General features: G+C 48.5%; 8 protein-coding genes across 8 annotated transcripts; 6 read left to right on the top strand and 2 right to left on the bottom strand.

Moving 5' to 3' along the window:
- Window positions 1–628: 628 nt before the first annotated feature.
- On the top strand, window positions 629–4470 carry EV420DRAFT_24787 (Sds3-like-domain-containing protein). Its single transcript, XM_060481383.1, has 4 exons — window positions 629–2127; window positions 2186–2337; window positions 2387–2486; window positions 2540–4470. The coding sequence occupies exons 1-4, from the start codon at window positions 732–734 to the stop codon at window positions 4330–4332; spliced, it is 3441 nt and encodes a 1146-aa protein (XP_060339126.1). The 5' UTR covers window positions 629–731; the 3' UTR covers window positions 4333–4470.
- A 1131-nt stretch (window positions 4471–5601) lies between these two features.
- EV420DRAFT_1493851 (fungal-specific transcription factor domain-containing protein) lies at window positions 5602–10748 on the top strand. Its single transcript, XM_060470785.1, has 15 exons — window positions 5602–6366; window positions 6430–6516; window positions 6752–6906; window positions 7167–7339; window positions 7394–8014; window positions 8079–8261; window positions 8313–8797; window positions 8855–8913; window positions 8966–9077; window positions 9125–9350; window positions 9405–9425; window positions 9486–9574; window positions 9630–9722; window positions 9772–10419; window positions 10474–10748. Exons 1-15 carry the CDS (start codon window positions 5871–5873, stop codon window positions 10500–10502), a joined length of 3477 nt encoding a protein of 1158 aa, XP_060339125.1. The 5' UTR covers window positions 5602–5870; the 3' UTR covers window positions 10503–10748.
- A 1508-nt stretch (window positions 10749–12256) lies between these two features.
- On the top strand, window positions 12257–13447 carry EV420DRAFT_1256824 (nucleoside phosphorylase domain-containing protein; the record flags this gene model as incomplete). Its single annotated transcript, XM_060466792.1, has 6 exons — window positions 12257–12449; window positions 12498–12577; window positions 12629–12713; window positions 12764–12815; window positions 12853–13264; window positions 13313–13447. The coding sequence occupies 6 exons, from the start codon at window positions 12257–12259 to the stop codon at window positions 13445–13447; spliced, it is 957 nt and encodes a 318-aa protein (XP_060339124.1).
- A 2675-nt stretch (window positions 13448–16122) lies between these two features.
- Window positions 16123–18692, bottom strand: EV420DRAFT_1257424 (amino acid permease-domain-containing protein; the record flags this gene model as incomplete). Its single annotated transcript, XM_060466830.1, has 12 exons — window positions 16123–16272; window positions 16330–16367; window positions 16425–16548; window positions 16596–16803; window positions 16851–17030; window positions 17079–17256; window positions 17304–17376; window positions 17425–17597; window positions 17651–17822; window positions 17872–18106; window positions 18159–18266; window positions 18319–18692. 12 exons carry the CDS (start codon window positions 18690–18692, stop codon window positions 16123–16125), a joined length of 2013 nt encoding a protein of 670 aa, XP_060339123.1.
- Window positions 18693–19185: 493 nt separating this feature from the next.
- Window positions 19186–20462, top strand: EV420DRAFT_1493818 (uncharacterized protein). The gene is made up of 7 exons (XM_060470784.1): window positions 19186–19255; window positions 19306–19342; window positions 19394–19468; window positions 19516–19610; window positions 19659–20012; window positions 20063–20170; window positions 20220–20462. The coding sequence occupies exons 1-7, from the start codon at window positions 19226–19228 to the stop codon at window positions 20373–20375; spliced, it is 855 nt and encodes a 284-aa protein (XP_060339122.1). The 5' UTR covers window positions 19186–19225; the 3' UTR covers window positions 20376–20462.
- Window positions 20463–22298, top strand: EV420DRAFT_1493813 (uncharacterized protein). Its single transcript, XM_060470783.1, has 6 exons — window positions 20463–20850; window positions 20897–21117; window positions 21165–21229; window positions 21284–21554; window positions 21603–21771; window positions 21832–22298. The coding sequence occupies exons 1-6, from the start codon at window positions 20681–20683 to the stop codon at window positions 22133–22135; spliced, it is 1200 nt and encodes a 399-aa protein (XP_060339121.1). The 5' UTR covers window positions 20463–20680; the 3' UTR covers window positions 22136–22298.
- Window positions 22299–23213: 915 nt separating this feature from the next.
- EV420DRAFT_24276 (O-methyltransferase-domain-containing protein) lies at window positions 23214–24614 on the top strand. The gene is made up of 5 exons (XM_060481361.1): window positions 23214–23398; window positions 23450–23835; window positions 23891–23972; window positions 24061–24252; window positions 24309–24614. The coding sequence occupies exons 2-5, from the start codon at window positions 23597–23599 to the stop codon at window positions 24486–24488; spliced, it is 693 nt and encodes a 230-aa protein (XP_060339120.1). The 5' UTR covers window positions 23214–23398; window positions 23450–23596; the 3' UTR covers window positions 24489–24614.
- A 707-nt stretch (window positions 24615–25321) lies between these two features.
- Window positions 25322–26426, bottom strand: EV420DRAFT_1257559 (uncharacterized protein; the record flags this gene model as incomplete). Its single annotated transcript, XM_060466840.1, has 2 exons — window positions 25322–25907; window positions 25969–26426. Coding segments are annotated over 2 exons (1044 nt in total), but the record flags the coding sequence as incomplete, so codon positions are not given.
- Window positions 26427–27919: the final 1493 nt, after the last annotated feature.

The following is a 27919-nucleotide window of genomic DNA, read 5'->3' as shown; positions in this document are numbered from 1 at the left end:
ATAATGGCCGGTACATTCTAGGAGGTGACGACCAGAACTTGGAACTTGAGTGCCATGTTTCCTTTCAACGGCGACCATAAAACTTGACTTTTCCGTTGCAACGGTATGTCAATCGTTTTTACATAACAGAAAGACAGACAGCGACTTGGATGTTATGAAATAAACAGGGGCGGTCAATTAATAGTGCGGCGCAGTTCAGGAACTCAGTCGAGTCGATACCCTAGCCTGAGAATTCGATGAGTCCTGGGTTGGTTCGTTAAGCAGATCACAGACTAAAGAAAGCTCGTTGGCCGAGAATCGTGCCAGCATTGTGTAGTTCAAACATGAGCCTTCCAAAGCACCAAAACCCGACATGAATTTGTACGCAAAGCTGTCTAGAGCCTGATGGGTGTTCTAGAATAGCGTGGTAGTGACAGAGAAGCAAATGAGCGGCGACATAGGGTATTGAATAGCATGCCGTCACATTGGGAGGACGGTGGGCGAAGAGGAAACCGGCAATTTTCAACACACATCAAGAGAGATCAATGATAAGAGAATCCCGACCTATCCTGTTAATAAAGAGAGAAAAGAAACGCAGACAAAAGACAACGGAAGAATAAGTAAAGGGACGGGTCAAAAAAAATTTCCGAAAAAGATAAGATAAGATAACACCAAACCTAATCTTGTTTCTCGCGCACGAGCCTTCCACTGTCTTCCGCATTTGTTCCTCATCGTCCTTTGTTCAGTCCGCGATGCCGGGCACATCAACTTCGCTCGATTCCCTCAGCTCACCTTCGCCGTCACCATCGCCTCCACCAGATAACTTGTCTAAAGCAGAACCTAGCAGCGCGGGTCTGGACGGTGATTCAGAGCTTTCAGAATTGACGGAGGATGAGCAGGACGACCAAACGAATGGGCATGGCGCTAATGGCAGTAGCAGGCGTGGAAGAACCCATTCAGGTGGCCGTGGCATGCGTCCTTCGCGTCGGGGTGGTCGACGAAAACGCAACAGTATCGTACCAGCACCCATGTGGGGATGGGCTGCAACAAAGTCGTCGAGTGCCGTCGAAGAAGAGGAAGAGGAAGAGCGCAGTAAGCCTCATAATATCATGGAGGAGGAAGAGGAGGGTGAGGAGGATGCCGCAGACGCTGACCAGCCTAAGCAATCCGGCTTGCCCATCGTGGCTGACGATGAGCTCGATCACTCTGTTCCTGCACCACCACCACCCGTCGACCAGTCGCTCGGTTCCGTTACTCCCGCTCCTCCAATCCCTTCCAGTCACGAAATGGCAGCTTTGGACCTCGTGGGGCTGGCCTTGGCAGTGGCCGAAAAGGAAAAGAACACCGACATGTCACGCAAGGAGTCTATCGACAACGATGACGATGGAAAAGATGAGCTCGCCGACGATACTGACGGCGAGGTCTCCGATGATGACCCTGCGCAGCCCGACGTCGATCGCGACAATGACAATGACACCGATTCCGAGGAGGAGCAGCTGAAGGAGGAGGAAGAAGAGGAGGAAGATGACGACGATCCCAAGGCCGTTCTTGAAGACGAGCTCGAGGAAGACGTCGATATGACTGCTCCTCCTGTTGAATCTATTGCTCCCGTCGTCGCAGCTGCTTCCGCATCGTCTATAATGGCGGGCTCAGGTGTCGTCGACCCTGGCTCCCCATCTCCTTCGGCTTCCGAAGGTTCCCCCTCTCCTGCCTCCTCGCGTTCTCCGTCCCCAGCTTCACCGCTTAAATCTCCCGTCAATACATCACTCTTGGCCCAGCCTGCTACTGCGGCCCCGCCAGATAATGCAGATGAAAAGGAGGAAGAGGAAGAAGAAGAGGAAGAAGAAGCCGAGGAGCCACCCCCAAAGCCAGACATTCCACCGACCACGAAAGGGAAGGGAAAAGGAAAGCAGAAGCCGGAACTTAACATCGACGCCGAGGACCAAGATCAGGACGTCGATATTGACGCCGATGTATCCCTTGATGATGATATGGAGGTAGAGATGGAGTCAGATTTACAACCTGCTCACCGTGCGGAGGCTCTAGAGGTACTCGCCGGCATCGAATTCAAATTTGGACGGTTGAGGGAAATTCTCTATGTTGAGAGAATGCAGCAGTTGGCCTGGGAAGAGACTCTTATTCTCGAGGGTGTGTTATAATCTTCTCAAATTCCAATTTTTCACTCATGTCCTGTTTTCCTATTCAGGTACACATCCCGAGCTCATTCATTACCAGAAGGAGTTAGCTAACCGACGAGATAAACGCGTCGAACTCGCGTCGCGTAAGCGTGAACTCGAAATTACCACTATCATGAAGAGGAGACGCGTACATGAAGATGGAACCTGGAGTTGGTGGAAGGTATGCTACCGTTGACGCGCTGTTTTACTGGTTCTGATGATATGCATAGCATGAGAGAGATCAGCTCCAAACTGATATGATCGCGGATAACAATCGTAAAAAGAGAAAGTTGGAAAGAGAGCGAAGGGCCGTCGAGCGGCCCCAGTCCGGTGCGTTTACAGTTTTATTTCTGTTGCCATATTGCTGATCCTTGGCATTTCAGTCCGACGAATTCCTAGTATGCCACAAGATGCACCCCAACCCCCGACATTACGCCAGATCATTGATTCATTTCCCTTTGGCTCCAAGAAGCAAAAGAGTGTTCCTTCTACTTCCCACACCCACACAGTCTATCCAGAATTGTCTACGCTGCCCCCTGCAGAAGTGGCCAGAGATTTGGACTTTATATATTCACTTCGACGCCAGTTCGAACAACCGCGAATTCCACCCTCTGGTATGGGCTCTCACATTAACGGACCAACAGGACCTCTTCCTATGCCCTATGATGCTTATCCCGAGTCGTATCCGCCGGGCTTCTCTGGCAGAGATGGAAGGATGCCTCCACCGTCCCAATCATCGTATCATCATCCACCACTCCCCCCACCAATGATGGCACAAGCTGGTCCATCTTCAATACCGGCGTTTCCCGGCTTCAACGGTAATTCTAGCGGTCCAAACTCAAATCGCGGTCACCACCAACACATATCTTCTAGACCTGGAAGTCGTGGTGCTTCCATACATAACCCTTCTGGGAGTACGATTCATGGGCCTTCACCATTTGCACCCATGGATCAGGATTTACCTGGTCCTGGGGCAAGTGGTTCCCATCATCCGCCACACCCATTCTTTGGGTCTTCTTCACAGCCTCCTTCCGGATACCATGCTCCGTCACGGAGGTCATCGATGTCTCCTGCCCCAAATGGCGCATCTAATAAGGGTCCTGGGCAATGGATGGGTCCTGGAATGGGAATGGGTGCGTTCGGCCTAGGTGGACCATCAAAAGCGCCTGATTGGATGGATCGTCGAGCTGATTTGGAGGAAGAAGATCGGAGAGAGCGGGAACATCGAGAACGAGAAAGGGAGCACATGGAAGCTGCCGACCGTCGAGAGCGGGAGCAGCGAGAACGGGACCGGGACCGGGACAAGGAGATGGAGCGACGAGAAAGGGAGAGAGAAGGATACCATATGCAGCCGCCGCACGTAATGCATCGACACTCTTCGCATCCCCACGTTAATCCTGTACCGCACTCCCACCATCACCATCGGACCCATCACCATCATGTTGTCCACCACCACCATGGCGCGGTCCCTCCGGGCCCTTCGTTGAGTCCCCGTTCGTCTCGTGATTTCGAACGACCACATAGTCATCCTGGCGCCGAGATGATGGGCTTTTCTGCTGCAAAACCACCGCCATCGCTTGCACCTCCACATCATTGGAAAGGGGAGGAACCTCCAGACTTCAGGAGCAAACACAATGGTCGACCGCCAGCACCTGATGATCGTGAGCGACCAGTCGCGGTGCCGTTCGTGATGGGCTCGTCAACACCGAATCGGTCACCGCGGAATTCGTGGAATGCACCAGATGACTATCGTGCCGCACCAAACTATGTGAGCTCACCAGGACATAGATACTCTTCGGCCTCCTCTACCTCTTCAAGAGCCGGACTACCGAATCCCATGACGGTGTCACCGCAGACACGGACACTACCTCCCCCTACCTCACCAAATCGGTACCGGGATCGAGACGATCCGTTAAAACACCGCGCGTTGTCGCCGCCGGTATCGAAGATGGGCATTCCTATCTTGCCTCCACTAGAGGGCAGAAACTCCGCCTTGGTGCCTGGAGAGGGGAAGAATGGCGCATTGCGAATGGTCAACGGGGAAGGACCTGGCCTGAAAGACGGGGCTGTGGGCATTGGCCTGCACGCAGGGATGAGAGAAATGGAAAGGAGAATTTCGCCGCCACCGCGGTTAGGGTTGGCACCACCAACCAAGTTGATGGTCGATGGACTATAGCGTTGTATATGCTGTTTACTCTTTTCTGTCCCCTCCGTGTCGCCCGTCGTGTTGTTTGAGTTATGGTTTTCCTATATTGCTGTTGTCTTCCGTTTTTTTAGTATATATTTGGTTCCCTATATTATCTGTTACCTGTCTACATACATAACGTCCTTGCCTGTCGCAATATAGTGAGGCTATTATTGTCTTGTAACACCAGCAGAAAGTTAAAAGTGCCTCACTTTTAATTACAGGCTCTATGATCGCGTATGCATGTGGCCAAGAATTTTTATTTGCCTATTTGACTACGTGGAAAGTAGCCCTTGTGGATTTGACGGGTATCGATGATCGGAACTGCTGTTGCTTCCGACTACTAGCGACTACCACAATCAAAAATATAGAAAACCTATTTAGGAGTACGAACTCGTGCTGATGAGAGTCGTCAGCGTCGGGAAAAACGCCGGGAAAAACGACCTGTGATCTTCTGTAAAAAAGTTGGGCTGATTTCATGAACGAAAACAAAAGTTCCGTAGTTATTGGAGGAAGCATGATCCTTCGTTTCTGTCAATACGGCACCGACTGGTTCGATCAGATATCTGAAGCGATCATACGGAGAGATTCTGTCGTGACGCAATATCTAGGCCAAACAAACAAAATTTCATAATGCGATGGGGGCGGACCGGCACGGACCGATCCGAATGTCATCCGCTGCGGTACGCACAACGCCTACATACCGCCCAGCGAACACGCGGACCATTATACTTCACTTTACATAGGAGAAAGGGGTGTCACGATCAGTACGAGATGCCGGAGCGACGCATGCAGTTTAGTCAGTTGCGTTTTCATCAACTCTGGATAAAAACTCAAAACGCACGTCTTCGCAGAAAAAAAAAAGAACCTAGGCACAGAGCAAAAAGTTTGAAATGGTTTCCGACGGTTCGAAACATGCGGTAGTGTTGCGCTACCGTTAGTTCTGGAAGCCAGCTAGGAGCGCCACGGCAAATGCAAGGGCAAGAGTCAGGCCGAAACATGGAGCGATTGTTCACGATCGCGGAAGAGGGGGAAAGTCGAGAATTAGGGACTAGCACGGATACGGACCCGTGAGTGCGCCACTGAATGTCCTTTCCAAGTTCCAAGGCTCTCACACTGGAATGGCCGCGGTGGTGGTTATTAAGCGCAATTCAAAAAATTTTGAGTTGAACCGCATCCGAGCTCCGAACGAGGAAAGCAAATCGCGTACTGAAGGCGTGTGACTGCGGATCTGAGTCTCAGGGATAACCGGAATCCTGCCTATAAACGGATATGGCGCATTATCTCGATCCACAGAAAAGAGTAATTTTGCATGTTTTTATCAGATTGAGGGGATATTTCGTACCGCGTTCTAACCTCGGCCGAATCGCGATTTTCAATCGGTCTAAGAACTTTGCTTTTCACCTTATGGATGCATCCGACGCTTTGTGAGTTTCTCTCTTTCGTCGTTAACGTCCATTTGGCCGCTCTCCCTTCCTCGTCCCCCCTCAGGTCGCCCAGTGCAGCCATTCCTGTCCAGGTTCCTGAGAATGAGCATCTTCTCAGTCCAGGACTCGTCTTATTTTATTAATGACAATCCTGAACATCCTGATTCTACAGTTCATTCTCAGGTCCCTGTGAAGACTGAGTCTTCGCCGTCTCCGGATTTGTTACCGGCTTCTGCTTCTCTCCAAAATATTCGCTTCTCGTTTCGCTCACAGCCCTCTTCATCCCACGGTTCTTCTCATTCATCTTCTCGTCAACCTTCCGAAGCGCCTCCACTTGTTCCCCAGTCCGTCTACCGTTTTAGTCAGGATACTTCATCAGACTACGGACTCATGTCCTCCGTCAACTCTTGGTCTCCTCAGCACGAAGACTCTCAAATGGACGGACACATTGGTCTCCAGAACGCGATGTCATTCAGCGACGAGTATGACGAAGTGGGCGACCTCATAGAGTTGCCCTCCATGGCTGGAAGCAGTGGTGGTTTAACACATCTCTCGGGTGTCACAGGAGAGAAGCCAATCCGTCGCAGAAGTAGCAAAGGTGCGCCTCCAATAATTTACTTGACGAGCTCTATGTTTGACCTTACCATCTCGTACTGCCCAGCATGCGACCAATGTCGTAAATCCAAATGTAAATGCGAGCGCACATCTCCCGAAGAACCTTGTCGCAGCTGTGTGATGCTCGGTACTCGTGAGTGTCGAGTTTTTACTATTGTCTTTCATTGCTGTCTGTCTGGCTCGCCACTTTGATCAGATTCTATAACTGATATAGCAGCACCGTCATTTCCTTTCTGGGCTTGGCGTGATTTCCCTGCATGCCATGCACATTGTGCTTTTCTCACTCTTCTAGCCCTTCTTGTTTTCCGCGCGTTTTCCGTGGCGCTACCCTGTCTTTCTTTTGCTGACCATTTCGGTTATTTCTGTAGCATGCACTTTCCTCGGGCCCTCGCGGAAACGAGGACCACCGAAGGGATACATTGATGCCATTGAGGCTCGCCTTCACCAAACCGAAGCCCTTTTGGGGATCATGATCTCATCAGCGGACCCCAGAGCGCAGACGCTTCTTCAAGACATTGCGCAGGTTCGTGTCCTAATTTATCTTTCTTCCGTGTTCTTCTCGGTACTAAACATCTATCAACTTTCTTTTTTTCTCATGGGAGAATGAATGCTTCCATCCTTGATTTCATCAAGAGCGACATCAATGTGTCCACGGGTGTCATACTCGTACTTCTTTGCTGCTTGGAACTCTAGCCCATGAGATCCGTTCATTCTGTTCCGTTCCGACTTTGCTTTAGCTCCCTGCAGGGAAGTTGAACTTTGCTGACTCTATTATTTACTCAGGATTCCCTTGCAAGAGAGATCATTAATCGCGTCGACAATTCCCCTTACGGCGTAAAGGGTCGGAAGGGCGGAGATGGCGAGAAAACAGCAGGACCTTCCAAGTCGCGGCACTTGACGGCCGAACTAGCTTCTCAGAAAGCTGAAGACAGCAAACCTGAACTTACATCAACACAGTATGTCCTTTCTTGTCGGACGGACATTTTTTTAACTCATGATCTGTTTCAAAGTCCATCCAATGAATGGCAGGATCGAGTCACACATATGCTTGACCTCCTTCGCCGGGATACAGCCGCCCGATCTACTGTTTCCGGGCCTTCAGATACACCTTTACCAAGTTTGAACCATCAACAAACGTCCCAATCCCGTTCGGCACGCGATTTGCCTTCTCTGATAACTTCAATTCCATTGAGCCGGTCAACTTCGTATCAACACCCTGAGCACGAATCTGCATCTGCAAGCGATGGTAGCCACTCACCTGGTAGGAGATTACGACGAAAAGTCGACAGCGGCGATGTACCTTATCCCTCATCCGCCCCACCTTCCGCGTTGTCTCCAATCCGTTCTAACAGTGCGTTTGATTTCCGCTCGTCGGTATCACCGGGGCGTGCAGGGAAGAGTGCTGGTGTCATCCGGAGGTCTGTAAGTGACATTGTAAACAGAACGGTACCGACACGGAGTGCCAGTCCCGCAAGCTTCAGTTCTGAGAGCGATGAGGATGATCTCCTTGGCGCTGTTGGTCAGTTAAGCTTGAATGAGGACGAGGAGGTACGTTATCACGGTAAAGCCAGTGGCCTCTACCTCCTTGGGGGAACAGAACGACATGACAATAGAAACGAAGGCGGTATCTGGTCAGTCGCCTCTATTTGTTCCCGCTTGAATCATTGAGCCTGAATGTTTGTGAACTCCTAACAGGCGCTTTCCCAAGGCTAGGGTATGGCCCGCCCTACCCACTAGTATTCCCGTGCAGGAAAAATCATCTACCGACCTTCCTTCACCTGCGTTGCAAGACCATCTACTTAATCTTTATTTCACTTACGTGCATCCATCTCTTCCCGTTATCCACAAGCGCTCCTTTCAAGAAGCGTACAAGGCGGGGTCAGTACATTTATCTTTCGCACTTTAACAATGTCTGATTATCCGCGATAGCCCCGACACGCCACTGTCGGAGTCGGGTGCTCGGTCTCCTTCAGGATCTCCCTTCAACCGCCGTTCTCGACATGTACCGAACCTTCTCCTCCTCGTCATGTTTTCCCTGGCTACCCGATACGTTGATGACCCTTCAAATCCAATGCCATCGCCTGATAGTGGTGTGATGTGGGCGGCCGGCGACCAATATCTCGACCGCGCTAAGGTATTGCTCGACGGGTCTTACTCGAGCTCAAGACCGACAACTTGTCAGGCCTTGCTCCTTATGGGGTATCGAGAAATTGGTATAGGTGCTATGGCTCAGGCATGGACCTACATTGGCATGGCCATACGCATGGCACAGGATTTAGGTATGCAACGGAGCGCGGATGGCTGGGCGCGGCGAGAGTTAGGCGGGAAACTCTTTTCGGAGGCGGAGTTACAAACACGACGAAGGATTTGGTATTCATGTGTTGTCATGGACAAGTATGTCTCGTCCTATATTGGTTGGTCCATTTTCATCGTTCTGGGTCCTTGCGTCTGAATTCGTGCCCGTGCGCTAGGTCGGCCGCTGGCTATATTTGAGCGGGATTTCGACACTCAATTGCCGGGTGAGTTGGATGTACGTATCCCCGGTCCTCGGATGCCGATGTCAACTTGTTAACGAATTGCAGGCAGAGGAGCTGGAAGATTGGAAACCGCGTACCCCTCTAATGCAAGATACCCGAGAAAAATCTGGAAGGCCTAGTTATATTATATCTTGCTTCAATGCATCAGCCACTCTATGTATGTCCGTGTTCTCTCGGATGAAGATGATATTCACTTCCTTGTAGCCGGCATAATCAGCATGATTGTCCAAGCCATCTATGCTGTTCGTCCGGTGTCTAGTCGTCATGCGGAATCGGTCTACCTAGAGAGTATGCTCGACAAATGGTACCTGGAATTGCCCGCCCATCTCCAACACGATCCTGTATCTCTAAAACACCCGGTCCCGCTGCCACATGTCTTAACGCTTCATATGCAATACTGGTGCGCAGTCCTCCTTTTACATAGGCCATTGTGAGTCTATGAGTGCTTTTCCATTATCATTACTAAGGCGCGTCATAATAATAGCATCAGGCATGTTATCCGAAGGTACGTTGAATTCACCCTTGTTAAAATCCTAAATGCCATCTCATTTCTCTTCTATGGTAGTCCAAATCCTAATGAAGAGGACGGCCGTACGGCGTCGCAAAAGAGCTATGAGCTTTGCGTGGGAGCGGCGAATCATATCACTGCTATCGGTAGGCCTTTCCTTATCTTGGATGCAGAACCATCATTAAAATTTCTCAATCGAAGCTACCTTATACAAAGAGACGTACTCTTTGAGGGGATGTCCTGTCTTCCTTTGTTACTATGTTTTTACAGCTAGCATTATGCATGTTACAAGCGGTGAGTGATCTTTCGAAGCCTGATATTTGCCATGCTCATCAGCTTCTAGCCTCTGTCTCCCCCGGGGACCCCCAAGCACGCCTACGGCTTTCTAAATGTATGGAGGTTCTCAAGGCTATGGCCGTTCTCTGGCCAAGCGCTGGTCGAGCTCATGAGCTTCTTCGCGGTGCCGAAGTGAACTTCGGACATCAGATTCGCTCTGCTGAGCCGCTAAAACCAGTCGATCGGTACAAGCGTCCAGCCGAAGGGTCTCTCGATGATCGCAGCGTCGGGATGCAGACTTACACCAATATGCGACCGTCTAATAACTACACTGCCTCTAATCTTCACCCCCCTCAAGCATTTCCAGCGAACGGCACCACGGACGTCCAGTATACCCAATCCTCGTCGTATTACTCAAACTATGATCGTCCTTGGGCGTCAGAACACTCAAGTCAACATGTCCCATATCCTGGACCGTTATCTACTTCTGCCCTTCCACAGGTATACAGTACTGGTCTGGCTGACGGGCGTCCTTCTTTAAACCGAACTGTTAGCCACGGAATGGAGCATCATCCCCGATATCCTCAATACTGGAATGATTATTCTACTTATTCGCCTTTGGACCACGGGGTTGAATACCCTCAGACAGGGGCGGTTCATGAGCCTCAAAACCCTCTCACCCATTTGTTCATGCCGGAACAATATAACGTTTATAGTGAGTCCCCACCGCACCTTGTCGTTGACGGCATTCAAACTTCTCTTCGCATAGATAACACCACTTCCTCCAACCCACAGTAATCCCTGTCTTTGTCCTTGTTTTGTATTGTAGCATTTCCTTGTCCCTTCGCTCGGCTAGTTTATGATATTCCTATTAGAAGACCCAAAAGTTTAAAATCTATTGCTGTATCCTGTAGCCTTTCTCGTACTCTCTACACGCCACTGCTAACGCAAAAGTAATTGGATAATTAATGACCTACACTGATCGGTAGTGATATACGATATACATAGTCAAAATGAATTTCATGTTGATCATTGAGAAGCCAAGAATGAACGAAGATATCTAAAGCTCCCGTACAAGGGTACTGGTGACAGCATAATCGACCGTTTCAAACTCCTAGCCGTTTAAGCACCTCACCAATCCCAAGAGAATGATCAATCAGTTCGGTTGCATGGCTCGACTTCCAAAGGGGGACGCTTCCGCTTCACACGGCTTGGTGTGACGTTCCTGGCGGACCCATATAAATCCATCCAATGGTGTCCAAATCTCACTAGTACTGACTTGAATACCTTACGCAGACAATTTGGACCTCCTGTGGTCAGGGAGGCACGCTCAACTTTTCCGTTAACCTTTACTTAGCTATTCAGAAAGAAGCATCAAAATCGATCAAAATTCCGGTTCGCTGGTACAGATGCCCTATTATCAGAGTCAGGGAGTGTTCAAAAATAAGTGCAATAGAGGACAATTGGGGACAATGCAATGTCATTCAGTCAGAACAAACATTTATGGCAATTCCAGGTTATTATTGAGTAGTACTAAGTCCCCGCAACTAACTGTCGTCTGCCTTCCTCGGCGCACTCCAGTCTCTTTCACATGGCCAAGACCTGAGTTAGCCAAAAACGAGGTGTTCACGTCGTTGGAAATGACGTTGTCTCGGTGTCATCTTAAATGGATGATTATCTGTGGTTTTTCTCGTACACCAATATCACAAACGCGGGTGCGATTTTGGGACGTCCGAGCATGCGCCTGGGTCCCGGCGGCGCCCATCCCTGGCCACTGGTCACCGAATTTGATCAAGCCTGTGGTCCTAAAAATCATTATGAATAGCGCCGACCATAATTACTTCCACACTTCCACCTAGATCCATCTCATATCCTTCATCGGACATACAAGTTCTACCTTCGGAAGATATCCCAGTCGTTTCTAAAATTACAAAAGAACCAATACACAAATAATGATTAGATGGAAATTCGGGTTCATAAATTCGCTCGACCCTCCCTAAACCCACTTTCAGGATGTGTATTGATGAGCTGAGCCACCGTAATTCGATTTGCTCAATTGCGCATACTACTGCAACGTCAATGCTTAGGCAAATAGTGAGCAAACCCGGCATCACATAGCGAGCGAAGCGGTTGATGGCAGATATTCTCGTCCGTTTAGAACAGGAAGTCTCTTCATTTCTTCTCGTGTTGAATTCGCATTCGTATCACTCTCTCGGTCTGTTTTCGGAAGAGAAGAGTATGAGCACGTTTCACGTCGAATTCGCGTGACGTGGCATGGTAAGAATTGTTATGAAAAGTACATTTAACTCCAGTTCGATAATGGTGCCTCCAGAGATAACGGCTCCTCAAGATATCGCGCCCAGACGGTAAGTGACCAAATGTCATGGAACTGGCGTTTAGTGCAAATAAAACTTACAAAACGCACGCATTTTTTAAGTTTGGCCTACATAGGTGCGGGATGGCCGCAGGGGAAGTGGCGGCTGCCTGAAGTAGGTTAAACCACGTGGTGGTTGAATGATCGACATTTGCCATCAAATTTCCTCCTCCGCACAATGATATCTGACCAACCGGCTGCGAACTCTTTCCCAGCTACATTAGATGCTATTATCCCCAGACTACCAGAAAAGCTTCGCAAGCCAAAGGTCGGTATCATTTGTGGGTCTGGGCTGGGTGGTCTTGTAGATACTCTTCGAGAAATCGTCCTGATACCGTATGATACCATTCCTGGGTTCGCACAAAGCAGCGGTATGCGAATGTTTTAGTCTGGACTGTTCAGAGCTGAACAAATTCTAGTACCTGGCCATAAAAGCTCACTAGCGTTTGGAATAATTGGCGCTGGGGAAGGTGTGCCAGTTGTTGCAATGCTTGGCAGAGTCCGTTTCCTCATTTTTGGTTGAAACACGATTTGACATAGAGTCCGATAGTTTCATCCCTATGAGGGCCATAAGTTGTCAACTGTCGTTTATCCTGTCCGAGTCATGGCAAAACTTGGAGTCACTGATGTTATTGGTGAGGGCCTGTTTCGCCTTGGCTGTTTGGCTAATACTTATGGAGTTCAGTGACTAATGCATCTGGTGCCCTCAATCCTGATCTTGCTGTCGGAACAAGTGTGTTTTCGTTCATTTATTTCTGATCTCTATGACATGAGTACGTACGTAGTTGTCGTTATCCATGACCATCTGGCGCTGCCAAACCTCACAGGGATGAACCCTCTGCTCGGCCCCCTGATCTCTCCAGAACATCCCCGCTTCTTGGCGGTATCTGATGCGTACTCAGCATCCCTACGACGTCTTGTCTTCCTCGCTTCACATCAACTTTCTCTCGGAACAGACGCACTTGCGGAAGGCGTCTACGCGTGGGTCAGTGGGCCTACTTACGAGAGTCCCGCAGAAGGAAGATTCCTTCGGAACGCTGGCGCAGATGTAGTTGGAATGAGTACCGTTCCAGAAGTTGTAGCTGCCAGACAGGAAGGCCTGAATGTCCTGGCATTAAGTCTGGTCACCAACGCTGTCGTTATTCCGGACAAATACAGAAGCGTCAAGGAGGAAGTAAAGGCTGAGGTGAGACGTCTGCGATGTACGCCTAGAATTGACGCTGATCGGCCGTAGCTCATGGGGAAGGCGATTGAACTTTCTGTGCCTGAAGTTGTGTCACATGCAGAGGTGTTGACAATTGGTCAAGAGAAAGGCAACGTAATGCGCCAGCTAGTAGAACGGGTTATTGAAATGCTTTCGCACAGTTAGATAATAGATATTATCAAGAGACATACAGTTAGGCGATACCGCTAGCTAACGCAGATGCTTCGTAGACAGATATTCTTCTTTACAGTATGGTCGGTGGTTCATATTCGAAAATGCAAAAATTGCCGCTTATAGAACTGATTCGGCTACTCTACAAAGACAAGAGCGATGCTTTCGACGCCTCAGAACCATTCTTGTTTCCTGCTGTACTTATGCGTCCCCTGGAAGTGTCAAACAACGATCAAATAGAATAATTTGCACGGAAGTCCTCTTCGGGCCCTTCGGAAATACGACCTCGGTATTCGAGCCTGAGCTTCTGCTTTTAATCAAGACATAACCTTTGCGTACGTCCTTATGTCCCTTTGAACGAGCCAGACGATTTAGCGAGTCCCCCGGACTGAATCGGCCCAAGCCCAGGGCAAACCGCTGTGTGTGTGAACTGTAAGCTCCAAAGGCACAGCCTGTCATGTTTCACAGAATGATTTAGGTTACCGACTTCGCCGACACTGAAGGGTGACTAAAGAATGCTCAGGACCTTCGCCGCTCGCTTGGAAATACTTGACGGTGGACGGGAAATTTCTGATTGCGCATGTTCAAAAAATATATAGAGTCCGAGATATTCAAGAAAGTCGCTTGACTTGCACCCCTTGTTCACGAGGCGACAGACGATAGCTCCGCTAAGCAGCCACACCATCAGACAGAGGAATGGCAACAAAGACAGTGACATGGACGGAGCAAAACCATAACGAGGGCGCGTGGTTAATGAACCTGACGGATCTGTAAATTTCAGATTCTTTTTTGCAATAAACATTTGTCCTACCCCGTAAAGGCAAAAAATTGGATGATGATAGACAGCTCGTAACAACGTCGGTAACAGAGAGCGCAGGCTAGGAGAGGCTAGGCGCAGGCATGGCTACAGTTCCTGCCATACATTCTCCGCCGTTTGTCGATTTATACTGACTTGCAGGTATGTGAATCCAAGTCATAAAATTTTCAGTTTCACAAAGACGTGTATTCTGATATACGAGATAAATATGAGACATAAATCGCAATCTACATGTTGGGGTCGTAGTCCCTTCGGGTTGAGCGCCTCTCAAGGTATGGCACTGTTTGCTTCCCTACTTCGGTTGTCATAGAACCTCTGCACAGAGATGACGCCGCATGAATCATGAGAAGCATGAATCGATAGAGAACCAGCGGCGACCGAATCAAGCCAGGCCGACAGGGAGCTCGACAGGGTTTTTTTCGGTGTAGGGATGTCCTGGGAAGTAATTGACCTGCCAGTGACTTCCACAGAAGATAAGCAAAATGAGAGCATGTATTCCGAGAACTGGTTTTTGTGAAGAAAGTTCCCAGCTAGATAGCTCTATAATGGCTGCGAGGGAATATCAATTCGGCATATCCCGGGCTGATGTAGCGCATAACTGTGTTAACCATCACCCTTTAAATGCTCGTAGTATGAGTGCTGCTCAGACATCCGCCGATCCTGGACCAGTCATTCCAGCTATATCTAATAGTAAGGCAAATGTCAATGATGCAATTGTTACTACATAGATTTTTGTCGACTTCTTTTATTCTTCTTCTTGTAGCTCAGTTACCGAATCTGCAGTCAGAGGTATGACTGTTATATTTCACCACCGCAGATAAGCGAGCGGTTCAAGGCCCTAAAGAACTCTGTAGGAAGCGTCTTTGTTGCGCATTCAATCATGTGGGAGCATGTTGTCACCCTAAGAGGCGTGTAGAACGGAAATTAAACTATTACATCTCTAATTCGCCGCCGTCTAGATGACGCTTTCTCTTCATTCCGCGTTCGAAAAGAAGATAAATTTTACCTAACCGCCGTGAACGCTCATCGACACGAAAAATCGAGTTTAAAGTTGAACTTCTTGAGACCACGTGATTATCGGATCAACGCATCGCGGGAGCGCATGCGACGCCAATCAAACCTGAGATGGAAGAGGATGTAGTGTAACAAATGCCTAGCCAGAAATTACGTTCGTTTCCAAGGGCCAGAAATCATGCTGGTTCTGCGAGTCTGCAAGTAAAGATCCTTGTAAATTGTAATTGAATTCAGTTACCCTGTCATTCACAGTCATAAACAAGGGGCCTAGTTCATTGTCGGTGACGTAGATAAGCTGGATTTTCTGGAAATGCTTCTTCCCTGACTATTACACATCGTCCTTCTGCAACAATAGATGTCATGTTGTTTGCAACCGAAACTGCTAAGAAGCATTGTTTAATTAGTAGTTGCCAGAATGTGATGCAAGATGCACACGCAAGCGCCTTTCAAATGCCAGATAGATTCACAGAGAATCAGATAACGGGAGCCCGAAGGCTTCTTAGTTCCGCCACTCTGGCTTGTTCCCAAGGGTCGCGCATTTTTACGAACCCTTTAGAGTTTGTGGTCATGATGTTGCAGGAATCCTTCTGGAGGCAGTAACATGAATACATACCTAGTACCCCAGATACTGTAGGTATCCCTGATGAAAGGCTTAAGATCCGCCGAAGACGACAACACCGACAGACAACAGAAGCACACACGTACAAAAATGGTTTAGTTGCATCAGCGTGGACGCAGAATAAGCATGTGATATAAAACCAAATATAATACTTAGTGTTGAGTTCAAAGGCTAACAAGAAAGCAGTGTCAGGTCAGGGTGACTGGTAAAAGCAAGACCTCAAAGAGTTACGATACGTGTGCCGAAATCAGCTACGGAATAAGAAAATGCAGGCCCAGGACAAGTCATGAACATTAGAGACAGGGGTATCTGTAGTCTATGTGCCAGAGCAACGACATTGGGCGGATCGAAGGAGTTGCGAACGATTATCTGAAGAAGAATATGTGCGTCAGCATTGGAATTCGCCGTCAAGATTAAGCTACTCACCAGATCTATCGTAATTTCTGGAAAGGCTTCATCCAATACTGTTAAAGGACATGTTGAGCATGGTCAGATATACACACAACTAACGTGTTACTCACTTCTGGCATTTACCTCTAACTCCGAAGGGATACCCTCCTCTTCTTCGGCAAAGTGGATGATATTCAGGGACGAGGTTTCCTCGTTCTTTTGCACATAGAGGATCATACGCATCAAGTAGCTGATCTGGTGTACTATCAGCAAATGTCGACGAGGAGAACTGGAGAGGATACTTCATCAGTTTTAGCCAGTATACAAACGGGCTTACGCTTTAGTCTAGTCATCGCATTCATCAATTTATTGTCCCATAACTTTGTTGCATTCCACCGCTGCAGGACTGGATATTGATCATATATCCAATAAATCCACCGCAAGAGACAAGTCTTTTGTTGCGTGATTGAAAACAGCATGGTAATGAAGACAAAGTAGGCTGAGAAAAACCTGTTCAAGGCTGAGAAAAAGTGTAGAAGCAAATACTAGTCCCGTACCCAAACGTGATCGGATCGATAGCAATGTTACCTGCAAATACAGTCGGGACAACAGCCAGTGTCAAGAACACTATTGATACAGGAGTTTTAGGAGTCCTTGTTAGACGGCCACGATTGAATTTCAGAAGTAGAAGGCATAGCGGGAATAACGCCATAACCGATAACCACACTAATGAGAATCTGACCGTGACATCAGTAAATGAATCGGTGAGTAGGTCAAATACATACATTTTCGACATAATAACAAGGCTAGCGCCTGTACTAGCATAGATGACACCACTGAATGCCGCGAACGAGAGCACTGACACATAAGAAGATCGGAAGAATGGAAGCGGGTGAACGAACAGTTGAGGAAGGACGTGATCATGGGTCAACTTCTCAAATAATTCGCATGCGCTCAGTATACCTATAGAGTTGAGTAAGTAGTGATGCAATAGTAAGTAGCTGACATACCAGTTAGAACGCCCCCACATAGCACAATGATAGCGTCTACAACTACCCATACTCTCAGCCACCTGCCTGCTGACTAGATTGAACTGAGTGAGATAACATATAAGACAAAGGTTCTGCCTACCATCTCGGCGAGGACACTGAGGAGATTGTCTGCTTGCAGAACAACCTCCAAGGGAACTACCGCCATCACCAGAACCATGATAAGGGTATTCAGGATTATGGCGGGGTAATGCAAATTCCGAAATACAAGAGGCAGTGCACCGGGCTTAATTCGAGCGATGTAGGCAGGTACACCTGAAAATGGACGTCACAAAGAAATCAGCCTTCGAGGGAACGTAAAAGCAAACATTCAAATCCGGTCAAGCCGAGCATTCCAAGGCACCAGCCATCGAATACATGCCTTGCGAGCTTACTCGTCGAAGGAGCTTGGTTGGAAATCCAATTTTCGCGAAGTTGGTCATTACCGATATTCCCCCAATGAATGGCCGATGCGACCATAAGGACGATCATGGTTCCGACCTACGGCAAGAGCGTCAGACTGTTTACACCGATTTGCCAGCAGACATACGTGGAAAGAGAGAGACGCTAAGGCAAGCCGGGCACTTTCTCTGATACCGCTGAGACTGATAATGGTAAATAATACCAAGACAATGATAGCTCCGACAAAGGAAGGGAACGGAAGATCAACCTCCCCTGATAAATACGTCGCCGCCGTTGCCGCAGAAACAACCGACGTACAGACATAATCTAGCAATAAGAGCGCTGCGCTGATCAAAGCGAAAGATTTGGTGGAGACGTTAAGTCTAAGCCAGTATGAATGAGAGACAGAACGAAAAGAACAGCATATATGCATACATATAAGAGTAGGGTGCTCCTGTTATGGGCAGAGCAGAACCAAGTTCCGCCATGATTGGGCGCCATAAGAACAGCGTCATAGTCGCGATGAAAAGAGATATAGGGGAACTAAAAGAGATCCATGAGACGTCAGAAAGGAAATGGCTATGGAGTGGCTCACTATATGCTTGCCACTGCAACAACGGCAAGTAGGGCATAGAACACGCTACCCAGTACAGCGTTGCCAGCCAGCGCACTTGCAGTGAATTGACCGAGCACCTTGGAATCCCTAGCACTTCTTACATGCGATTCCCCGGCATCGCGCTCTGCCGCGTCAAGCTTGAACTGGGAAAAGGAGCCCCATCCAGCAAATTCAAACTTTCCAGAGAGGTTCAAGAAACGCGAGGGCACCGTTGTAGACTTGAGACCTCCACCATCCTTGGGTCTATTTCGCTGGCGACGAAAAATAACATCATAATGGGAGTCATGAAAGCTGGGTGGCTCAATGTTGTCGACGACACACGCGCGCGTAGTAGCTAGATAGAGAGACGCCATCATGAGAGCTACAGCTAGGCGAAGAGAGCCATCCTTTTACTCACGAGAATCTCGTTGCAGAGGGTTGATGGCAATCCAAGACGCGTCTCGTTCTATTTCGTGCTCGAGCGAGCGGTCGTCACAGTTCTGGTGAACTGAGGACCGATTTTCTTGCCATTTGCTGTCACCGGACATTAACCTCTTTGGTTTTCCCTGTCCTTCTCTCAACGACAGATTTGTGTGGTGGTGGCACAGAAAGAAAGACAACAAAGTGGTGACAGTGAAACCCGATTGGGCATACCCGACCTGTCGGCATTTTGGCGAAGGAGGTTGCATTTCGTCGCTCCGTGGTGAGCGTCGGCGTACAAGGAACAGATGTGGAGACCATGCATATGCATGTCTGTTAACATTATTGACTCTAGAGCTTGTCGTGGAAAGAGATCAAGCAAGAACAACGAAGAAAGAAATAATAAGTATGCCGGCATGGTTTTAGATAAGATTCTCTGCTATGGTGGCGGGGGTCCTCATCACACTGACCTTCCACGACATCCACCATGGCATACGTTGCAGTCGAAGCCGACGAGGTGCGCTTGTTGCCTATATTTCCTGAAAGAAGCGTGCTAAAGACTGGTAGCGTTTAGAAGAGGGCCCAGAGGGTCTCCAGTTCAAATGTACTGTGGAAATGTAGCTCAATGCCCGTCCATTTCTTGACGTCTTCGAAGCATTTTTAGGATCGAATACTAATGATGGCTCGGATAATGGAGGGATTGGTCGAGGCGTAGGAAATACCGACAGAGGTGCGTCATCCCCGTTGTCGTTGATGCTGGTATTGACGCGAATGCAGGCTACCTTCAGGACCGACCTCACCAGACTAAAGGCGGCGGCGGCTTTTGGACGATAGAATATTATCAGCCATATTTCGACATTGATACTAAAACAGTACGTAGGTCGTAAACGTCTGTTGGCTGCTGCTGAACGTCGTCATAGGTGCTGACGCGGTGTTATTCGACCCTTCTACCAACGTCAACTGACTACCTGTCTACCCACCTCAACCCTGCGGACCTCTACGGTCCCTTTTGGACATTGACAACCTTGATATTTGCCCTGTTCCTGTCCTCAAGTCTCGGTGCATCCATTGCAGCGTACCTGTCGGCCCCGGGAGCAGAATACGACTACGACTTTCAACTTCTTTCCATCGCCGTCTCTCTAGTATACGCATATGGACTAGGGTTGCCTGTCCTGCTTTGGATAGCTCTTCGCTACCTTGGCGTCGGTGAATGGAGTGTCGTGGAAGCTGTAGCAATATGGGGTTATGCTATGTTCGTCTGGATACCTGTCTCCGTGCGCTTCCATTCCATCTTTCCATCTGTTCCAGCACCTGACTTGTGTAGGTCCTCTGTGTGATCCCCGTGCCAATTCTGCGTTGGATCCTCGTGGCCGTTGCATTTGTTCAGTCTGGCTATTTCTTAGTCAGAAACGTGTACCCCATTCTGGCCTCCGTGCGACCTATCTCTCGCCTCTGTTCTATATTTACTGATCATGTTCTAGGCTGAGGCTAAAGCGACCCGACTTATAATCATTGCCATCGCTGTGCTACATGCTGGACTGGCATTGTCCTTCAAAGTGCTATTTTTCAGCTATTATGTGATTGACAAGATTGGGATGGATATCCCTCTTCCCGGCGGTGACGAACCATCGCCCTAGTAGCATCGTAGCATAGACTTGGTAGAGAGTTAGCATTCATTTTGTAATTTATGAGGAAACCCTAACCCTACCTTGCGAAATCTGTCATGAATTTTTTTGACCTTCACTCTCACAAGGCACAACTCGTTGCGACGGCTGTCGTGGCCACCGTCGCCACTGGCAGTCTTTTCTCTGCGCTCAATGCATATTCTAGACGTGCCAAACGGCGTGCTCTCAATGACGATGTTCTACGTTCTATCTCAACCAATGGGTCTAATTACAATATTCAAAAGCTCTTGGACAAGCCTAAGCCTACTGAGGAGATAATGTTCAAGCCTCGCGACACTCCTTTCGATGAGGGACTCATCAGGGAACAGCTTGCTCGAAACTACGCGTTTTTTGGCGACGAAGGCATGGCCAAAGTTCGTTCTGGCAGCGTAGCCGTCATTGGCTGTGGTGGTGTGGGAAGCTGGGCAGCCGTCATGCTGGTTAGATCGTACGTCCGACGCCAAATTTGACGCGTCCATGCTGAACTCCCCCAGTGGCGTGTCCAAAATACGTTTAGTAGACTTTGACTATGTCACGCTGTCTTCGCTCAATCGTCATGCCACGGCGACAGTGTCAGATGTGGGGATGCCGAAAGTCAAGTGTATTGAGAAGGCCTTGAAGCAGATTTCTAGATGGGTAGAGGTCGATTCGCGAGTAGAAATTTGGCGAAAGGAAGAGGGTGCCATGCTGCTTGACGGTGTTGACTGGGTCATCGGTTCGTACTTTTTTGCCAGGCAAGCGGTTTTACTGATCCCTCCCTAGATGCCATTGATAACATCACGACCAAAGTTGACTTACTCAAGTACTGCCACGATAATAACATCAAGGTACGCTTGTCCTTTTCTCCAAACTTAGTCCTATCAGATAACACTACCCTCCAGGTCTTCTCCTCCATGGGTGCTGGCGCTAAATGTGATCCCACGAGGGTCCAAATCAGTGATATTTCGTACACCATTTATGATCCGCTTGCCCGTTCTGTTCGAAGGAGACTGCGCTTGCTCGGCGTCTCCTCAGGAATACCGGTGGTATACTCCACAGAAGTACCGAGCGATGTCAAACTCCTCCCTCTCCCCGAGGAAGAATTCCAAAAAGGCGCTGTCAAAGAGCTCGGCGTGTTCGACGATTTTAGGGTCCGCATCCTACCCGTGCTCGGTATGTTTTGCCATGTCTGCCATCTTCTTACTGAGCATCATTTTACAGGTCCCCTCCCTTCGATCTTTGGATTGCACATTGCAACGTATATACTCTGTGATTTGGCAGATAAACCCATCTTAAATCCCCTACCCATTAAGAACCGAAGAAAACTATACGAAAGAATGCTTCGAGATCTTCTCAAACGAGAGTCACAATTTGTCGGGGAAACGATCAAGTAGGCCTATTTTCATCTTTTTGTCGAAATGCCAACTAAACCTTGGTGGATCACGCGTAGTAAACTCCCTATTGACGATGACGATGTTTCTTTGATTTTGGAAGATTTCTACCGTGGTAGATCCGTTATTCCACCCCATGAGGTTCCTACACGGCCAGTTTTGGTACGGTGGGACTTACGGCGTCCTCTTAGTCTGGATAACTGCGTTGTGATGGGCCACAGCGATGGCGAAAGGCATATGAAGGCTTGTCGGACAGAAGCTGGCGAGATTCAAGATCCGAAAAACGTATGGAACGATAAGGTTCAAGATGTGGTGGATAGGCGCGTCCGGGAAATTGGGCAGTACCTACAATGGCAGGCTTGAGGCGCTTGGGAGGATGAGAAGATTCCGTCATGATTTCTTGTTGATGCAATGCTGTAGGACAGGTTCTCCGTGTGATGCATCTTTTTCTCACCTTGTAAGCGCTGCGCGCTGAGACCTATTTGAACGATAAGCACGCAACGATCTCTGTTTCAAGTCGCAAAGTGACGAGTTCGTCTACTAGACGCGACTTTATTAAGCACACCGCCCGTGCCGTGATGAAAATTCGGAGAAGTTACATTAAAACTCCCGCGAAGCGCCGACTGTGCCTTTGCCACCCTCCAGGCATGCGCTCTAGGTTCTCAAGATAAGACATTCCTGTCAATTCAGTATATTGTGATTTTCTGTTTGAGAAGCTAGCATTTCTACCCCGAATCAAGGGTTAGTGATACCGTTTCGTTCGCCGACAATGAATGGGTATAGTTCTGGGGACTGACCCATGCTTAACAGTCTCTGGCTCGGTCCCGAAGCGACGAGGATGATAATTCTTCGAAGCTACGGATCCACATCGTGGGGTATGGGGTTGTATTGGGTTCAATGGACCCACAGAAGTAACCACACCCTCGATCGTCCCAATACACCTGTGCCACTTGGCTCGGTGGTTCTACGGTGTTTCAGCCACTCCGTAATAGATGCACTACTCACCTGATAGTCCTGAGCTGACTCTTTCACACTGAGGTCCTTGATCCTACGCAGAGCAAGTTTCTTTTCTAATTACCTCCTCCCCACAGCTGATCATCAATTTCGGTGCGGTCAAAGTTAAAGAATGCCGCGGTTACTTATCATGACTGGGACTTCAGGCACCACGCGGACGCTCTGCGACGATACAAAGTTGGTCGGCTCTATTTTAGTAGTCTAGTACTGAATCCGTCGGAAGAATTGTGTCTTAGATTGCGTGTGTGCCTTTTTACTGAAGATCTCTTGGGTGATTGGTATTAGAAGAATACTGCGACCGATCATCCTTCCGACTTGGGGCAGACCAGATCGCTTTCTCGGAGAGTGTGAGGATCTAGAAGCTAGAACTAGCAATAATTTGTACCAAAACTCGCCAGGTATAGTACTCACGCTCTAGAAAGAAGAATAAGGGGTCCGGTGGCACGTTTCACTTTGAAATTGGAGAGACATAATTCCGGGGTCTGCTGTGAGTATAACCCTCCTCATACGGAAATATTGACCATACTTTTGGCACGGAACGCGACGGGAAAGACACGCGCTAGAATCTTGCAGCGTGGGGGTTAGATGGTCTATTCAATCAGATATCTCTTGGTGGGTATGTTAATCGTTTTCGGAAGATCTACTCGCCATTTGACTTTCTAGACGGTTCCGGTTCCGGATAACTGATATTCATGACGATCGTGGGTGCGTGTGAATTGAGTTTCGAACGCGTATATAATCTATGTCTCTCTTGGTTTATCCGCCATCTTACAATTTCGCTCTTTCACTCTGCCTGCGATCGCTCCGATTATGGCTATCATTGTTCCTAACGTCAATCCCACGACCATTGAGGACTGGGCATGCTCAGCAGAACTCACAAACTCGTTCTTGCTCAATGAGGACCAAGCGCTGCGGGCCGCTCTTAAGAACGCAGAAGATAAGGGGTTGCCGCATGAGATAGCGGTACCCGCAGAGCAAGGAAAGCTCCTGCAGCTCCTCGCCACATCAATACGAGCGAAGAGAATACTGGAAATTGGTACACTTGGCGGGTACGTTCAGCACGATGGTCACCATGTTTTGGTAGTTAACTGTGGTCTTGCATAGTTATTCAGCGATATGGCTAGCCCGCGCATTACCTGAGGACGGTGAACTCGTTACTCTTGAGCTAAACGAGAGATATGCGCAGGTCGGTGAACTTTTGTTTGAAAAGTGACCAATAGAATTTCATCTTGATGTCATTGATGATACAATTGTTGATCCTTTCGCTTACTCAGGTGGCTCGTGAGAACATAGCAATTGCCGGGCTATCATCTAAAGTCAATGTCGTTGTGGGTCCCGCCAGAGCAACGCTTGCCAAAATGAAGTCCGAGCATCCGTTTGATTTTATTTTCATCGATGCGGACAAGGCGTCGAACACTGATTACTTCAAGCACGCAAAGCGACTGGTACGGAGAGGTGGTACTATCGTAGGTCTCTGCCATTTGCCGACATCGTTCTCATTGGTAAAAACCTTGCGTCTCAGATTGTTGACAACATGATGCTAGTTGGTCTCGTGGCTGATCCGACATATACGGACGACAACGTCGAGGGCGTTAGGGCACTTCTGAAGGAGCTCAAAAATGATCCTGATGTCGATTGTACTGCCGTTGGGACTGCATGCTATAAAGGATTTGATGGGTTTCTCTATGCCGTCAGAAAATAGGCTGCACATTTATCGGACATGGATGTGGACTCGGAGATCAATGGCGCTTTACTAATAATTTTACTCTCATCTACCATCATGATTTCTACAATGATTTTTAGGATTTCCAGGGATGGTGTCGTTTCTTGTATATACAATTAATTTTTTAACAAATACCAATTACACTCTCTAGCTACAATGTACAATATCTCTACAGCAAAAAAGTCCCTCCGAAAACTAATAGATACATATGCAAAGAAACGAAAATGAGTCTAGGTAAGATGCGTCAAGAGTGTTCGTCGCTGAGATGACACAACACATAGAGTGAGGAAAGTACCAAAAAGGAATCCAGTTATTGCAACGGAGATGGTCTCTGCGATCATTCCCCGGGGTGTAGATGGTGAAGATGCAGAAGTGGACGACTCGGTCTCCTGGCATGATTGCTCCAGAGACGGATGCATGACTGCAGAGAATGGTGTAGATGGTGCTGTAATGAAATGAACTCTTGGCGTAGTTGCAGTCGATGAAAAACGACGTCGCAGGATATGAGGAGAAGATTGGGAAGTCAGAAATTGCGATAGTGACATGGTATTCGCGGAATGGACTCGAGGTGGAGATATTTCGTCACATTTAGAGAGGGTCTCCGTAGAATCGTCTGATGAAGTCGGAGTAAGGGGTAAAAGAGGAGAAGAGTCGCTCGATGAAGAAGAAGGGGGGGTCGAGGGAATAGTAATCCGCAAGGATGGTGCAGTGCCTAGTTGATGCTGCGATGGAGAACTTGCTGTGAACCCGTCCTTCAACCTTGTCTGGTCCACCGTATTGCCTGCCGCCGCTTCATGTTGATCAAGCCTATCTTCCAACGAATAAACAACATCTTCAATGTCGTCAATAACACCTGCCAACTCTAGGACTTCTCCAAGGAGTGAAGCATGGTGTTTTTCCCGCACTTCCTCCGCCAGCAACGACACCATTCCGTTCAAGACATCCTGCATCTCCGCGGGATCTTGAGGATCAGGCCAGGCAGCTATTAGAGATGCTAACTCCGCAGTCTTGTGGACAGCCCAGTCAATGTCATCTGCAGCGGTTTTATGGAACCATGGGTTAAGCAGAGCAACTGCGAGACGTATAGAGCCAACTATGGACTCTCTTAGTCGCATTTCGGTCGATTGTTTGAAATGTCGGTCTGTCATGGCTTCACAAAATTGTTTATATGTGGATTTTTTGTTTGTAAAATCCCACACAACGCGATTGATTAGAGACGTTTCCGTCATCGAAGGGTTGGCGGGGATTTCCGACCGAAGGAAGTATGAAGGCATCTTTTCGAGAATAGAAAGAAGGGGGACAGAAGCCATAACAGACGTTAACGGGATATACCCGTATACAACAACAGATTGCGACTCTTGGGAGAAATGGTACCAGCGCCAATAATGATGAGGCCGTCTGTCAAAACAATGAATGTATCAGCATTCGGAATACTCAATAAACAGATTAGGAATCGTACTCATCAAATGTAGCCTTTCTCAAGATCTGAACAGCTGTTGCTGCCTTTCCCTTCAGGGAAGCCGCATCGATAACGGCGATTTCAACGTCATGCTTGACGCCTGATTTATACCGTCGAAGAGCTTCCCATATTGCCCAGGCAAAGCTAAAAGACGTAGAAATGAACGGAGAGGATGAACGAGTTGTCCAGTCCAAATGACGTGCAACTTCCTCGCATGTAGCGATTTCAGTCAATGGCCCAATTGGACTGAGCGACTCGATAGCGGAAGGGGGTGATGTATATTTGGCGTCAAATTTGGGCGCTATGCAGAATATCTTGGGGTCGTACGAGATCGATGGAGAGGCGGCTTTGGGCGTATAAACCCGGAAAAGGAATGGATTTTTGTCGACAAGGGAATCGAAGTCATATTCTCCTTCGAAGCCATGTCGGGGTAGACATCGGGAGTCGTCGTCAGGCATGTCACTGTTATCCGATACAGCAGAGCGGTGATGGTGAAAGTTAAGGAAGCTTCGAGTCGAGGATCGATATAAATGGCCCCGAGGTATCTGGCCGCATTCTGGATGGTGAAACGGAATAAGCCTCCCGGATCACACGTGCAATGATACAAGCGTGATACATGTAACATCGTGCACATCATGGCGCACTTACCTGGCACTTACAGCCTGCCTGGCCGTCTAGGTACGGATAACGCAAGGCTGCAAGAATGTAAGAGGGAATAAATAGTTAGTTTAGAAATATTTGCAGTGTCTTTCAAGAATGCGGTCCGAGATATGGAATATCATCTTGGGAAGGGACCCGAGCCGAGTCCGACACGGAAATGATCAATATATGCATATGACGATCAGAAAATAAGAATTAAACGACGTAGCTTCATTTCTCTTCGTAACCTGAGATCTGAAGGTGAGTAGCAGCTCCTTGTAACACAAGCCTCAAGGCCTCATTTATCCGTCGAGGGTAATTACTATATGGACCACTAACTTCAAGTCATGCGGTTGTCCATCCCCACCGTTGCAACTGTTGGAATCAGTTTTCTCTTCGGATACATGGGGTTATACAGTATAAAGGTGCGTCAAGCTCTTTGGTGTTCGCAGAACGTAACACAATATTTACCTCACATGTAGCCATACCCCCGCGTCGTCCTTGACCACGAGTCGCGGTACCCATGACTTTTTACTTTGCGAGAAATCAGCGTGGTCTTGTGTTATATATTGTGTTGAAGCTGCCGACAATTCCGTAATCTGCGTAGAACGTCGGATGACTGATGGCCTTTGCGTTGAAGTCGGACATCGTTCTCCAGAGCATTGTACACCCTAAATCCGCACCATACCCGCACATCCTTGGCGGTTCGACATCCAGCGTTCAACATTCAAGTCACCACTCCGCACCAGTTGCAGAGAACTCTAAAAGCACCCGGGCAGTGGGAGAACTGAATGCTGAGCATTAGCGCTGAGCTATGATCACGCCTCTCCTCAGCGGGGAAAGAAGCGTCACAAACTTGGTTACCCTGAAGACGGGGGCAATTTATAGAGGTTTAACCTGCCGCTGCCCAAAAGGTATTTAAAAAAAGAGTGGGACAAGAAAGCCCGTTCACTGTTCCCCATGGCTGCCAAGCGACCAGTAACCACTACACTGAACGTTCTGTCCTCGCCTCGACGCTTCTCCAATAGCTCGTCGAAGAAGTCACCCGTGGCACTCTACGAAGATGGGGAGTCCTTCAACAGGTCGCGAATCTTAGACGTCTTCGATGCACCGACAAAGGTTACACGGCGAGCAGCGACGCCCCCTTTACAACAGCAGAGTACATACATCTCATCGCTCCCCCCTCCCATCATATTCGACGGGCCGTCAGGATCTCGGCCAAGAGCTTATTCACAGCATGTCGTGAACGCTGCACCAGTAGCTGGCTCCATTATGGAAATGTTTGATGGGCCCTCAAGGCCCCGCGCTGCTA

Source organism: Desarmillaria tabescens, assembly GCF_030435595.1.
Source record: "Desarmillaria tabescens strain CCBAS 213 chromosome Unknown EV420scaffold_1, whole genome shotgun sequence".
Classification (NCBI taxonomy): Eukaryota; Fungi; Basidiomycota; class Agaricomycetes; order Agaricales; family Physalacriaceae; genus Desarmillaria; species Desarmillaria tabescens.
Note: the sequence above shows the minus strand (reverse complement) of the source record. Positions and strands in the feature narration are given on the sequence as shown.

Coding starts and splice junctions, on each gene's coding strand:
- EV420DRAFT_24787 (XM_060481383.1), top strand. CDS start 732: ATGCCGGGCACATCAACTTCGCTCGATTCCCTCAGCTCACCTTCGCCG. Junction 2,128..2,185: donor AGAGACTCTTATTCTCGAGG/GTGTGTTATAAT, acceptor TTTCCTATTCAG/GTACACATCCCGAGCTCATT. Junction 2,487..2,539: donor CGTCGAGCGGCCCCAGTCCG/GTGCGTTTACAG, acceptor TTGGCATTTCAG/TCCGACGAATTCCTAGTATG.
- EV420DRAFT_1493851 (XM_060470785.1), top strand. CDS start 5,871: ATGAGCATCTTCTCAGTCCAGGACTCGTCTTATTTTATTAATGACAAT. Junction 8,914..8,965: donor AATTGCCGGGTGAGTTGGAT/GTACGTATCCCC, acceptor AACGAATTGCAG/GCAGAGGAGCTGGAAGATTG. Junction 9,723..9,771: donor CATTATGCATGTTACAAGCG/GTGAGTGATCTT, acceptor ATCAGCTTCTAG/CCTCTGTCTCCCCCGGGGAC.
- EV420DRAFT_1493818 (XM_060470784.1), top strand. CDS start 19,226: ATGGCATACGTTGCAGTCGAAGCCGACGAG. Junction 19,343..19,393: donor AGAGGGTCTCCAGTTCAAAT/GTACTGTGGAAA, acceptor ACGTCTTCGAAG/CATTTTTAGGATCGAATACT. Junction 20,013..20,062: donor TCGTCTGGATACCTGTCTCC/GTGCGCTTCCAT, acceptor TGACTTGTGTAG/GTCCTCTGTGTGATCCCCGT.
- EV420DRAFT_1493813 (XM_060470783.1), top strand. CDS start 20,681: ATGTTCAAGCCTCGCGACACTCCTTTCGATGAGGGACTCATCAGGGAA. Junction 21,230..21,283: donor GCCACGATAATAACATCAAG/GTACGCTTGTCC, acceptor ACTACCCTCCAG/GTCTTCTCCTCCATGGGTGC. Junction 21,555..21,602: donor CCGCATCCTACCCGTGCTCG/GTATGTTTTGCC, acceptor ATCATTTTACAG/GTCCCCTCCCTTCGATCTTT.
- EV420DRAFT_24276 (XM_060481361.1), top strand. CDS start 23,597: ATGGCTATCATTGTTCCTAACGTCAATCCCACGACCATTGAGGACTGG. Junction 23,836..23,890: donor GAAATTGGTACACTTGGCGG/GTACGTTCAGCA, acceptor GGTCTTGCATAG/TTATTCAGCGATATGGCTAG. Junction 24,253..24,308: donor TACGGAGAGGTGGTACTATC/GTAGGTCTCTGC, acceptor CTTGCGTCTCAG/ATTGTTGACAACATGATGCT.